This window comes from Daucus carota, chromosome 2, assembly GCF_001625215.2.
Source record: "Daucus carota subsp. sativus chromosome 2, DH1 v3.0, whole genome shotgun sequence".
Classification (NCBI taxonomy): Eukaryota; Viridiplantae; Streptophyta; class Magnoliopsida; order Apiales; family Apiaceae; genus Daucus; species Daucus carota.
The window spans coordinates 44,914,838-44,928,690 of record NC_030382.2 but is presented as its reverse complement, the minus strand read 5'-3'; the positions used below and the strand labels follow the sequence as shown (position 1 = coordinate 44,928,690).

At 35.8% G+C, this 13,853-nt stretch overlaps 4 protein-coding genes across 4 annotated transcripts; 2 read left to right on the top strand and 2 right to left on the bottom strand.

Moving 5' to 3' along the window:
• The first annotated feature begins 1,431 nt into the window (after positions 1-1,431).
• On the top strand, positions 1,432-2,979 carry LOC135150544 (protein SPA1-RELATED 2-like). Its single transcript, XM_064086906.1, has one exon. The coding sequence runs from the start codon at positions 1,432-1,434 to the stop codon at positions 2,977-2,979; it is 1,548 nt and encodes a 515-aa protein (XP_063942976.1).
• A 439-nt stretch (positions 2,980-3,418) lies between these two features.
• Positions 3,419-6,281, top strand: LOC108208404 (protein SPA1-RELATED 2). The gene is made up of 6 exons (XM_017378937.2): positions 3,419-3,534; positions 3,904-4,705; positions 4,814-4,960; positions 5,074-5,370; positions 5,477-5,539; positions 5,954-6,281. Exons 1-6 carry the CDS (start codon positions 3,419-3,421, stop codon positions 6,113-6,115), a joined length of 1,587 nt encoding a protein of 528 aa, XP_017234426.2. The 3' UTR covers positions 6,116-6,281.
• Positions 6,282-7,090: 809 nt separating this feature from the next.
• Positions 7,091-9,260, bottom strand: LOC108207632 (COP1-interactive protein 1-like). The gene is made up of 2 exons (XM_017378068.1): positions 9,170-9,260; positions 7,091-9,009 (listed from the first exon to the last, which is right to left on the bottom strand). The coding sequence occupies exons 1-2, from the start codon at positions 9,258-9,260 to the stop codon at positions 7,091-7,093; spliced, it is 2,010 nt and encodes a 669-aa protein (XP_017233557.1).
• Positions 9,261-11,771: 2,511 nt separating this feature from the next.
• LOC108207981 (ethylene-responsive transcription factor CRF1-like) lies at positions 11,772-13,050 on the bottom strand. Its single transcript, XM_017378446.2, has one exon. The coding sequence runs from the start codon at positions 12,866-12,868 to the stop codon at positions 11,948-11,950; it is 921 nt and encodes a 306-aa protein (XP_017233935.1). The 5' UTR covers positions 12,869-13,050; the 3' UTR covers positions 11,772-11,947.
• Positions 13,051-13,853: the final 803 nt, after the last annotated feature.

The following is a 13,853-nucleotide window of genomic DNA, read 5'->3' as shown; positions in this document are numbered from 1 at the left end:
TGACTTGCACATTAATCAAACAGTCACACTTACCTAGAACCTGACAGAAAATTTGAACGACTGACAACACATCACTCACGAGATATACTGTATATGTATATAGGTTCCATATATATAAGTAAAAACAATTTGAAATATTTATATATCAATGTATATATCCATTAAGTAGGTCCTGTATAAAAAAAAATTCGAACTAGGCTTGAATATTCTGTTTCAAGTAGACTCTCATAAACCTATGGTATGCAGGCGTGGTTAGGGTTCTTAATAGGATTATAAGTTAAACTTGTACGTTTTTATGTATCAGATGAGGCGTGCATCCTTGGATAATTAAATATTTATTACTTGAAATGATTATATCAGAGTTTTTGATTTACACAATAAAGAATGCAAAATAATTTTTTTATATATGTACAAAATTTAACTTTTAAATTTCTATTATTTGAAAAATTATTAATATATGTATATAATAAATTAATAAACTAAATTGTACATTTTATAATATATAACTAAAAACAAAAATATTATATGCATATATCATACTATACATATTATTTTTTCCCCACAGCCATATATATGCAATAAATATATCGGAGATTCATTTAATTTTTATATCTTCCCTATCTATTTTATCTTAAACATATAATGTCCAAATCTAACTATAAATTTTCAAGATTACCGTAAGTTTCTCATGTTATCAATTATATAATAAAAATAAAGATCTCTGAAAACTAAAAACTGAATATTTCTAAAGCAAATAAACTGAATATAATTATAACACAATTCTAATCTGTGCACCCTTCCCAACTCATACCAGCCTCGTGAATCCGGAAATTACACCATAAATATAAAATAATCTGATCTAGCTAAAAAAGGAAAAAGAAAAAGAAAAAGAAAAAAGAAAAGAAGAACTAGGGTTAAAGAAAATTGCAGCTGGAGTCCCATACTCCTATATATTTCATACATATATGTATATCTCACTGGTATCTTTATGTTGCTCTCTGTCCTCTCTCTTCTATGTCTGAATTGACAAGGTGTTCTTCTATAAAACCCTCACAAAACTCACTAGACTAGATTTCAAGAGATTAGTTAAGAACTCAGAGTGTTTAGTCTAAGTGTTTATTAAGGTGGTATCATCTTCTCAGCCATTTGTGCACCGACTCCAATGACTAAACAAGGTAAGAGTCTAATAGTTCATCATTTTTGTATTAATCTTGTCATAATCTTTCATTTACTCAGTTTGTTTATCTTTCATTATCTGTACAGTTCAAGTTTTTACTTGTTAATCAATGGTTTATAACATTTCTTGCACCTATTTATAAAGTGGTTGTCATATTTGTATCTTTGAGCTGTTTAGAGCTGGTATTCTACAATAAGAAAGCTTTGAAGTTGTTAAAGTGTGTATTTTACACCCAACTCCATGGCTCTATTGTTATGTCCAGGGCCTTGAGATGGATTTTTAGAGTTTTAAATGGGATTAGAGCGTTCATACATGGCTTTGAATATGATTTTGTAATGATAAGTTGCAAGAACTCACTGGGTGTTTCTGCAGGTACATTAGAAGCTAAACACCTGGAAAGTATGAATGCATCTGAACAGGCAGAGTCTAGCTCTTGTCACCATAGCAAAGTCACCTGTGAAGAGTTTACACCAAAAAATTGTAGCAGTGAAAACTTAGCTGTACCGAGTAAGTTTGGTACTGATAACTTACAAAGTGCACAAAGTAGGTGGAATGAGCCCTTATCAGGTCAAGTGTCAGATAGAGTTTCTTACACTAGGGATCGAGACGATGTTGGCTGCTCAAGCAAATCAGGGCTTGATAGGATGTCTCCAGATAAGCAAGGATCCGTAGATGGAACTTCTGATGGAGATGTAGCTGGCAGATTCAACAGCGGAGAAACATCTGATTTGAGGAAGGATGTTGTATGTGCAACTAAATCAGAGCTTGTGGATGGAAATTCTCCTAAAAACAATTGCAATGAAGTTGAAGAAACTGGAAGTCTACTCGCATCAACCAATGCTTTAGTACTATCTTCAAGTTGCACGCGAACAAAAATGCTCACTAAGTCTGGGAATACACAGTATTTTGTAAAAGATACGCTGAAAGATAAAGGAACTTTATGTAGAGGGACTGCACCTTGCGGTGAGTTCCTAGGTCAGTCTTATCCGGAGGCTAGCAGTCCCAACAAGGTAGACACAAGTGCACCCTTGAACTCAAGTAGAGGAGTTGATTTGACAGAAGATGCAAGTACTTACCAAAATAATTTGGATAGTAATGCTCTGATGTTGCCTCATGATGGTGTCAGCCTTAGACTATGGCTTAAGTTTGGGGAGAATAATAGGAACAAAGTAAAGAGCCTGCATATATTTAAGCAGATTGTGGATGCAGTAAGTGATGTGCACTCTAAGGGAATTGTTCTGCTCAACTTATGTCCCTCCTACTTTAAATTGCTGCAATCAAATGAGGTTACATACATTGGATCTACTGTTCAAATTGAAAATATTAGCGATCAAGGTGCTCACGACAAGCCAAATTATCAAAATGAGAAGAGGCCAATGGAGTCCAGTAGTAATCCAGAAGCCAAAAGAAATAAACTTGGAGAGAATCCCAAGTTAGTCATAAGTGAGCCTCAGTCTCCAAACAGATCAGGTGTTGCAGCTGCTAATGAAAATGATGTAAGATCTGGTGGTGCACAGTGGAATGCAATGTGTAATATCTCTAACCCAAAACCAGTACATGTGACTGAGAGTGATATAAGTACCGTGCAAATGTCTGATTCTTCCAAATTAGTGTTAGGATCTGCAAACAATAAATCAGAAGAAGCGAAATGGTATGCCAGTCCAGAGGAATTCAATAAAAGGCCGTGTATACTGCCATCAAATATTTACAGTCTCGGGATTCTTCTTGTTGAGGTAGACTATGTTGAGCATTTTTTTGTAGAATTAATTTGCTTATTAGCTATTATTACTTGCGTGTACTGAATATAGAGTAAGTCGTTGGATATCTTCTACGAGAAGTAAAAATTCAACTATATATGTTCCAAAACTGTATCCTCACCTCGTGGGAAAAGGCTTTTTACCAAGATCATGCCCATCTTTGGGGCATAACTTTGCTCTCCCGAGTCTCCCTCCAGCCTGAGCTCTAAAACCTCAAGGGTGTAGGAAAAGGCTTTTTACCCACTGTAGCAGATATATACTGTGTACAAATACTGAATATGTCACAATGACATTGTTAAGTGGTCTATTTTTATTTGTCGATTTGCAAGGACTTATAGGAGCACTTAATTAGTAGGTTTTTGAAGATAAGTAAACTATTTTTGGTCATGTGATTTGAATAATCTTGGTTTCTTCTTCTTATTTAATCTTTTGAACTTTGTAGTTGCTTTCCGCCTTTGATTCTGAAAGAGGTCGTGGCGTTGCAATGTTCAATCTACGTAATAGGATTCTTCCTCCAGATTTCTTGGCAGAAAATCCTGAGGAAGCTAGATTATGTTTTTGGCTGCTTCATCCTGAACCTTCTTTTCGCCCATCAATAAGGTAAATCTAATACAGTATTAAGAATTTGTTGGAGGCAGGTACTTGTGCAAGGTGACAAGGTCTATATGATCAATACAGCTCTGAGATATTTAACAAAATGTGTTGTATGAATCTGTAAATCCTCTAACTAAAGAATGTCCCAGATGTAAAGAGTCTCACTCCTGTAATGAAATCAATATTAGAAATCAAATTCATCCAAATGTAGTAAAAATATAAATTCTTAACTTTATATGGTAGTCCGAAATCATCGGTTAATCTTTGAGTCGCGTACTCAATAATGTACCATTAGGTTTCTTTTCCTTATTCTGTTTTAAATATTACATTAAGTGCATCTGTTTATAGTAATAAGTAATTGCTCATCTCTGACAGAGAAATTGTAGAATCTGATGTTATTAAAGATATTGAAGACTTGAGCAACTCATCATCATCCTTTAACCATGATGATATTGATCAATCAGAGTTGTTATTGCATTTTCTCAATTCTCTACAGCAACATAAGCATGATCGTTCCTCAAAGTTAATTAAAGAAATTACGTTATTGGAGAATGATATCGAGGAGGTTAATAAAAGGCGGAGAAGAATGTCATTCTCACCTGAAGATTTAGTCCATGCAAGAGAAGAAGTTCCTCGTGAGTCAAGTTCAGGAGTGAATTGTAACAAATCCCCCCAGGTCAGCCACGAAGAGATGTTGGTGAAGAATCTTGATCAGCTTGAAAAAACCTACTTTTCCATGAGATCTAATGTTGGTAGTTCTAGTACTGAGCCGATAAGATGTGATTTTAAGGAAATGTGTAGTCAAGAAACTTCATACCAGGCAAAGAATGACGGAGAAATGAAGAAATCAACTGATGACCTTGGGGCCTTTTATAATGGTTTGGGCAAGTATGCTCGCTACACTAAATTTAAAGTATGTGCCACACTGAGTACTGAAAATCTTTATAACTTGAATATCATAAGTTCCTTAAGTTTTGACCCGAATGAGGACTACTTTGCTGTTGCTGGGGTGTCAAAGAAAATAAAGATACATAACTTTCATGCGGTCCTCGATAATACTGGTGATGGCCAGTATCCAGTTATGCAGATGTCAAACAACTCCAAGCTCAGCTGTACCTGTTGGAATAACAATATCAGCAACTGTCTAGCCTCGAGTGATTATGATGGAGCAGTGAAGGTCTGCTTTCATTGTACTTTTTAGTTCTTTGTAATATTACTTCTCCCATTAACATACTATTGCTTGTTCCAATGTGTAATATAAGTATAACTTTGATACACATTTCAGTTATGGGATACAGAGACTGGTAAAGAAGTTAGCCGATACACTGAACACAGTAAAAGGGCTTGGTCTGTAGACTTTTCACAGGTTTCTCCGACGAAATTAGCTAGCGGGGGTGATGATTGCTCTGTGAAACTCTGGGATACCAATCAGGTATGCTCTCTATCCATTTTCATCCAATATTTTTTAAAAACAAATATTGACACTTGGAAATTTTTTATATTAATAACATGTAGTAATTCCATTCGGTTCGTTTCTTTTTTCAGAAGAGTAGTGCAATGTCAATCAGGATTATTTCACCTGTCTGCTGCGTTCAGTTCCATTCAAAATCCAGCAATTTGCTTGCCTTTGGTGCTTCAAACTCCCATACATACTGCATGGATCTTCGGAATACTAAAAAACCATGGTGTATGTTAGTCGGCCATGCCAATCCTGTTAGCTATATCAAATTTTTAGATTCAGAAACCGCCATTTCTGCATCCACCGACAGCACACTAAAAATTTGGGACCTCAACAAGCGCGGAAGTTGCATTTCAACCCTTGCTGGACATACTAATAAAAAGGTTTGTAATCCTACTTTTGATCTCTTCCTTTTTAATTAAAAGCAAGTGTCATACTGCTTCTTTTTTCGTCAACTGTTTTTAATTAACTTGATTGTGTCTGCATCAGATCTTTGTAGGTTTATCTGTTACTGATGATGGTTACATCATGTGTGGTTCAGAAACAAATGAGGTGTGTATTATCTATCTTCTGATAGTAATCTTTTCACTGATATACATGTTTAGTTTTGCGAACTCCATTGTAATTTTTTGCTTGTGTGTTAGAAGAAAATAACTTAAATGTAGATATCTATCACTTTGATCTCTGTATTGTGGTGTGTTGATTCGCCGTGTAAGTGAAAAGCCAACTTGTTTAGTTCTCTCCCTTTCTTGGTTGGATTGATCATTGACGATAGAGAATGTGTAAACAAAAACTCGCTTGTTTAGTAGAGAATGTTTAAACTGAGATAGGCTAGTTGTTTATAATTATGGCCCTGTATGGTATATAATCAACCAAAAATTGCTTAATTAGCGAGTAATTATACTTTTGATAATCGCACCGAATGTCAGGAAATTAGCGCCATTTTAATCCTACTTTTTTTTACAGGTGTTTGCATATCATAGATCCTTTTCGATGCCGATCACTTCTCACAAGTTCGGTGATGATGAAGACGGACATTTTGTTTCAGCTGTTTGTTCACGAAAGCAATCTGAGCTGATGGTTGCTGCTAATTCCACTGGATCCATAAAAGTGTTGCAGATGGTTTGAATGAATGTCCAGTTACTGCAATTGATCACAAAATTGCAACGGTGTTGCTTCTTGTCATGACAAACTAGACATCCCGTATCCTACTAAATAAAAGAAACTGCTATCAAATTTTGGGTTCGCTATGATGGCAGCTTCAAATGTGACTTGCATTTGCAACTGAGTTCTCACAAAAGTTGTATGCTGGTGTGTAATAAGAAACTAAAAGTGTGTATCATGTAATGTAATAAACTTAGTCGTATTTGCACTGTTTTGGTATTTTCTATGCGCCCATTTATTTAGCTAATATAAAAGTATAATTAGAACACAGGTGGTTCTGCTGCCATTTTGGAAAAAGGTAAAACTCCTTATGTTCAATTAGCTTCAAATATTTATACTTGAATACTTTTCTATAATAATTTATTTTTCACTTTTAATTGTAAAATATATGATGTCCGAGATATCGAATAGAAAAATGATTTTACAAAATTCAATCTTCAAGGATTTAAATTTGTAGAAATTTTTTTGGAATAATTAATAATATTTAATTATTAGTTATGAAATGTTTTTTGTAATGTAATAACATATAATTAAATATATACTCTTTGAATCAACCATTTCTTTATACTTTAAGATGTGTTATCCAATTCTTATATTTTAAAATTTATCAAATATAATATAGAAATTTAATATAGAAATCAATCATCTCACTCCTTTCTTTCCCATACTTATCTTATATATTAATGGATATCATTGTCCACATTTTTCTCACTTTTTCATTATATTTTACTATATATTCTCTTATCCAATCCAAATGTAAACAAATTTTTTACACCAAGTGACATAATTTGCATGGTATGATCCTCAAAAGTTCAGAAATGCTTTTTGACAAAAAAGAAAAAGATCGATTGGTAAAGCTCCAACACTATGCCAGCAGATCTTTCAAGTTTATGCAGCATTTGCAGCACTTGCTCCAAAATCATACTGTAAGAAAATGATCTAGCGGGCTCTGTGAGTTTTATTACAATGAAGCATTTTCCTGAGATGATCACAGCGACTCCTATGATAATCCATCCAAACACATAACTGTCGAATCGCCTCTCTTTTTTCCTCTCCAAGGCTCAGCATTTCCTCTTCCTTGTGTTTCACTAGCTTCTCTACTTTTCTCACTTTGTTTTCCAGCTTCCTAGCCTTTTCTCTCAATCCCAAAATTTCGGATTCTTTGTCATCTCTCTGTTTTAATACGGTGTCCAGATCCTCCTTCATGTGTGTTATCGTCTCGTTTTTCCTCTTCATCCAGTCCTTTGCAAAGATCAGCGCGCAAGAAACTTGGGAAATTCTGTTCATAAAATTGGCATTGCATTCCTCAAATCTCGATACCACCGTGTCTAATGCAATGAGCATTTGGTTTGCTGAGAGTGAAAAGTCCTCGAGCATATTTAGAAAATGTTCGAGCTCTTTTTTATTTTCTTCATATTTTTCTTTTGTCTCCTGACAAAAGTCTTTGTTCTCAACATGTAATTGTTCAGCAACGCGGACCCTCCTGCTGAGGATGCGAAGATTATCTTCTAACTGTTTTCGTAAACCTTCTGCAGCTTCTTCAATCTTTCTCTCAACTAGTTGGACGTATGGATTGATATTTACATTCTTTACCTCATGGTGTTTATGCTCTTCATTGTACTTGTCAATAATGACCTGTCTTTCGATGAGTGTTTTCTGCTGATCTTCGACTTCTTCTGTTAGCCTGGAGTTCTGATTCTTCAGTGTGCTCACATTCTTTGATTCTTCATGTGCTTTATCAATTTGCAAACACAATTCACATTTCTCCGCCTGTAAAGATTCCAATTCTTGCTGGAGAGAGCTAAGCTGTGATGTTAAAGATACATTCTCCTCAGACAATAAATTCCCTCTAGTCTCTGATGTCTTTAGCTGTGATAAAAGTTCATTCTCCCTCTCTCTTGATCTTTTCTCAAGTTCAACAAGTTTTTCATGAAACCTCTCTGTTGTTTCTCTCGATTGATTAGTGTCATTAATCATCATTCTTATCTGCTCTTCAAACACGCGTTTATGAGCTTCTGATGGGTCCTTTACTTGCATACTTGAACCCTTATCTTCCATCAGTACTTCTAAACCTTCCACTGTGCTTTGTGACCTTTCTGATACAATTGTCTGAGAACCTGAAATATTCACTTCAGATTGCAGTTCGATTCCATGTGCCACAGACTTTTCAGTTTCAGCTACTGAATGCGTCTCAATTTCAACTCTATGATTTTGTAGCTGTGGATTATTGTCTTGTAGTTGCTTCAGCTGCTTCTCAACTTTTGTTTTCTCAGCTTCCAGAGTATCCACCTCGAGTTTCAACATAAAAACTTGTCCTTCTAATTCCTTTATCTGAGCTGTTGTTTCCTTCTTGTAATCATCGTATTCATTGGTCAGAGACTTTATTTTCTCCTCACTCTTGACCAAATCCTCCTTCAACAAGCTTAATTCATCCTTGGCTTCTGGACTCCTTATGATTTTCTCATGTTCTGGTGTACCATCTATAGCTTCCTTCACGACTTCACTTGTTGAAGTCAGTTTGTCCTTTAGGTATGCTTCCTCGGATTCTTGACTTATATCATGTTTCAGTTTAGTGACATGAAAGCGTCGTATCATTGGACTACTCCTAACACTGGATGCATGTGGGGTATAAAATGGTTCCGAATCTGAACTCTCAGAAGACTCCTCATCTCTTTTGTCTACAACTCTACCAATCTCACTAGCGAGGTTATCATAGAGGGCATAGAGAAACTGGTATCTTTGCTGGAATTCATCGACGAGTTTAGTAAGTTCTGACTTCTTCTTTGAAATGGCTTCTTTGTTCCCTTGGTTTACAGTCTTGATAAGCTTCAATATCTTTCCTCTTTTTTCTTCATTTTCTGCAAAAAAAAAAACCGAAGATTTCAAACTCAGTATCCTAAAATTATCAATGATTTGCTTTCAGTTCTGACAGATGGCTGAATTGAGCATATAAGCACAATGCAGTGCCTTCAAAATAAAAGGCTCTGCTAATTTTGTGGCTTGTAGTGATAAATTTACCTTTTTGTGCTGTTCTCAGCTCTTCTTTCTTCTCAGGATTAATATATATCCACAAAGACTTCTTTAAGTCTTTCCACCTATGCTTCGTCATCTCTGATCCAGATTTTACGATACTGTGCTTCAAATATACGGCCCAGTATCAGACTTCCTCTGCGCAGAATACAACCAAGACCTGTAGAAAATGCGCGCTAGTCTTACATATTTTGCAAGCAATAATAATCCGAAAAAGAAAGATAATGATCATAATATGATTACAGGTGCAAAAATTTTGTGCACTTACGAAAACATGTTGTTTATAATGAAATTTTTTTGGGATTATTTCCACAGATTATTCAATTGCGGAAACATAACCACACTGATCAAGAACATTTTGTGAAACTATTAATGAAAATGAAAAGCAAACGGACATAACATGCAAGAAAGACTACCTCAAATCTCTTTCCTTTTGCTGATCTAAATGCAGAAGACAAAGTGAATGGGAATGTCGATCGGACGAGGTATGAATCTTCACATGCATATGAATTGACGTCAATCCATAGCCAATGAGTTTATTTGGTTTCCATGATATTATTCACTGTATTATTAGACAACAAACATGTGGTTAAAAAATGTTTTACAATGGTTGGCTGAGTTTATTAATTATTTTTGAAACAAAAGAAATATTTGATTGACACAAACAGGCACGCATTTTAAGGTTCTCATAAACTATAGTTTCATAATATATGTTTTTTAAAAAAATTCTTGAATAAAAGTTTAATGTTTAAATTTTTATTTAAAAAAAAAATAAATTAAAAAAATGTTATTGAACTATATTTTAGAAGAGTCTCAAAATCCTTACAAATAGTGAATGTAAACTACCTAATGGGACGAAGTGATTATGTATTTTAACACCAGAATATCAGATATATTTATTTATCAAGATTTTATTGTAATAAAAGCTGACGGACATGAGTACTTATAGCTAGCGAGGTGTGAGTAAGCGAGTACTCCCTCCGTCCCCCTCAATTGTTTACATTGGAGGAGGACACGGAGACCAATACAATGTATGAAAAATGAGTAAAGTTAGATGAAAAGTGGGTAAAGTGGTGGGACCTATCAATATTTAATAATAGATTTGAGATAGTGGAGGAAAGTAGTGGGTGTAATAGTAGTTTTTATTGTTAAATATGAGATAGTGGGGGAAGATAGTGGGTGTAATGATGAGAAAAACTTACTATTTATGGTAATGTAAAGAAATGAGAGGGACATCCCAAAATAGTAACTGTAAACAAATGAGAGGGACATAGGGAGTATATATTTATAGTCTTCATTGCATAGCAGTGATGATAGTTAAATGCAAATCTAATGAAATAGACCGGCCCTTCTATGTGTTGATATTCAATCCACTCAGATCTATCTCCAGATTCTGTTCCTTCCGTACTTTGTCGGTTGTTTAGAAATGGGAAATGACCCTTCTATTTATAACTACTTCAATTTCACGGCCACACGGAAGCACAGCCTATAAATTGGAAATAGACCATACATTATACGGATCTACTGTAAATCCCAAAAGCACATAGCCTGTAAATTTAATGTGGGCTATTCACACCATCTTAACTGTGCCCAAGAGAAAGTACACCGACTGTCAATGAAGACCCGTGTGCCACTATGCGTCCAGGCCTGTCCAATGTTAGTAGCATATATTTAGCGGATTGAATTTATGCTAGAATGAGTCAATTTTACGTTGGATGAGATTGTAACCATCCTTGTGTGCATCAGAAAAGTTAGGGATAAGCTGCTCAGGGGAAAAAAACAGTGGGTAGTCATTATAAATGGCAAAGGGAAGGTTTAACCAAGCGAACTGATAATCAGTTGTTAGTGTTGATGTAACTACTGGTGCAGACCTGAATTGGATTATTGGAGCCCCCAAATATTTGTCTCAATATAGGGGTCACCTGTGAATATGAGCCCATACTGAGGACCACTCTGATAGTAATACAATATCACAAATTATTAAAGAAACAGCTAGCTAGCTTTGTCATAAAAACAAAGTTGTGGCAACTTGAGCCCTTTAACTGCCATGATTCCTTACATATCCAGTGCATACCTTCTCCATCAAGATTCTTTCTTGGTCCTGAGTATTCTTCAATACTGCTGCTTGTTTTTGGAACATAACAAAGACCACACTTACCCAAATTGAACTCAAGTAAGCGGCAATCGAAAGTTACTGTTCAAGTTCGAAGCTCATTTAATGAGACATCCGAAAGCAAGTAAGACATGAATAAGCATCAAGAGGGCGAGATGAACAAATCGAGTTTGTTAGCCGAAGATCTGGATTCATGTACCGCTATAAGATCTTCACATTCCCCTGATCTTCACATAGGAGTTATGGCTGTGGGTCATAACAGCCATAACCATTACTAGTATGCAACTAATGTTTTGCCAAGAAATGCCTCATTTGGGAAGCATGAACTTGCATACATTGCATTCAGTCAATATTAATTCTTCACGGATGAAACGTGAACCCCCAAATCAAATACATCTTCGTAAAGATTTTCTCGAATGCGTGAATATTTAAATTTTTGACTACAGTGTAAGCTAAAATAACTGAACTCACAAAAGATATAGAAGCACTTGAACATTAAAATTAAAGAAATACTGAAACATATGGACATGAAAATGACTTGAAATACAAACAAGAAAAGCCTCAATCTAATTTCGAATACGAACTCTCGGATCAAAATTGCTTAACTAGAGAAACATTTATTTAGAAAAAAAAAAAAAAAGACTTCACACTTCTCAAAGAACCACAAGAGGATCCGACCCGAAAACATCACCAAAATCTTGAAAGTAATCACCATCCAGCCAGTTCGATGACCCGAACCCGAAATCATTATCCAAACCAACAAGCATATCCAGACAGCCACCTTCGAAAATACACCCGGGTAGACCCGTCGGGTCAAACATACCCAGACCCGAACACTGATCAAACTCGGACAGGCTCTCCGAGAATAGATCACTCGTACTATCATTGAGTTCCAGAATATGAGTAAAACATTCTTCTACTTTAACGGCGTTAGTTACTGTACTGTGCGTTGACCGAGCATCATCATTACTAGCATCTTCATTGGAGACCGTGACAAACTTTAGCACTGATTTCGGCGAGCATACCGCATTAGTTACATTCGTATTATTCGACTCCACGCCGGATTCATAGCCGGAGAACGTCCCCGGCGGGAAGTTGGTGAGCGCGTTAGGTCCACGCAAGCGAACAGCCGCGTGGTCATAAACCCTAGCAGCCTCTTCCGCCGTATCAAATGTACCTAACCAAACACGTGCACGTCGGAAAGGATCTCGAATCTCCGCCGCCCATTTTCCCCACGGTCGTTGACGCACTCCGCGGAACTTCTTCCCCGCGCTCAGCTTCACCTTAGTCGCCGGCGCCGCTTTTCTCGATTTTCCGGCGAGTTTTTTCCGGCGCGAATTCGACGAATCCTTGATGATCACCTCGTTTATATACTTCTTGACTCTCCTATGATCAGAGGCCGGGGTTTCATCGTCACTGGAGGAGTCTGTAGCATCGGGATCCGTGACAGATATACGCACAACTCTAGGAGTCGTCTTGTTATTACTTGAGGGTGATTGTCGAAACACGGTGGTTTGAGTTTTGTGTTGTGTGTAGGTGGTAGAAGATGCTTGTGTACAATTGTTCGTGCTCATAGTCGCATTGGAGAGAGAGAGAGGAGAGAGATGATATAACTGAGTAGAGAGAAAGAGTGAGCTAAGTGGAGTGTAGTGAGAAGTGAAGAGAGGCGAGAGATATGGGAAAGGCCGAAAGGGGGATGAATGTGAAATTAGTCAAATTACTACTAGTAGTAGTTTGTTGGAATGAAGAGCGATACTAATGCCTATTCTTCGTGTATATATAGGATCTTTATCCAACCACATAATTATTTCCTTTTTTTTAAGTTCAATACTTGCTTTTTTGTTACCAACTTTTTTATATTGATAAAATTCTAATCACCAATTTATGTAAAATGGAATTAATAAAATATTATAAGAGAGCCATTAGTTTAATTAGTTGATTTGTTTCTCACTCAGTCACTCTAGACAAGTAATTTAGGTGTATTCATGTTTGTTAGGAAAGGATTATACAGGTAAAATATAATTGCTTCAAAATAGTGATTTTCCAAAATAGTATATTTATGTTCACAAAACTTGAGCAAGTTTCCATAAACGGGACTAAAAGCTAAACAACTATTTTCACCTGAATTAATAAACTTCTTATAAATTTATTTAATAAACAAGTTGTTTGAACTGCTTTCAAATTTGATTCGGAATCAATTTTGCTTAATTTTCGGTAAAATAAAACTAGTCTTCGCTCTATATATATAAATATTTACTTGTTCAAACAAATATCCTGTTTTTTTAAAGCTTCCAGGGACTTCTAACCAGCTTGATTGGCCAATGAAAATCGCATAGAAACCACTTTATGATCACAATTCCAAAATTTGATGTATCAGAGCCGAGAGGTTTTGATTATTTTGAAGAGTTCAATACAATATAGCAATTGAAATCGGGTGGCCGCATATAATGGGAAGATTTAGTCTCGGACACGTGGCCGACGAAGAGATTGACATAAAAAGATAAAATATAGAGTTCTTCATGACTCAGCAGAGATATTTATTCTTAGACATGAGTGAGT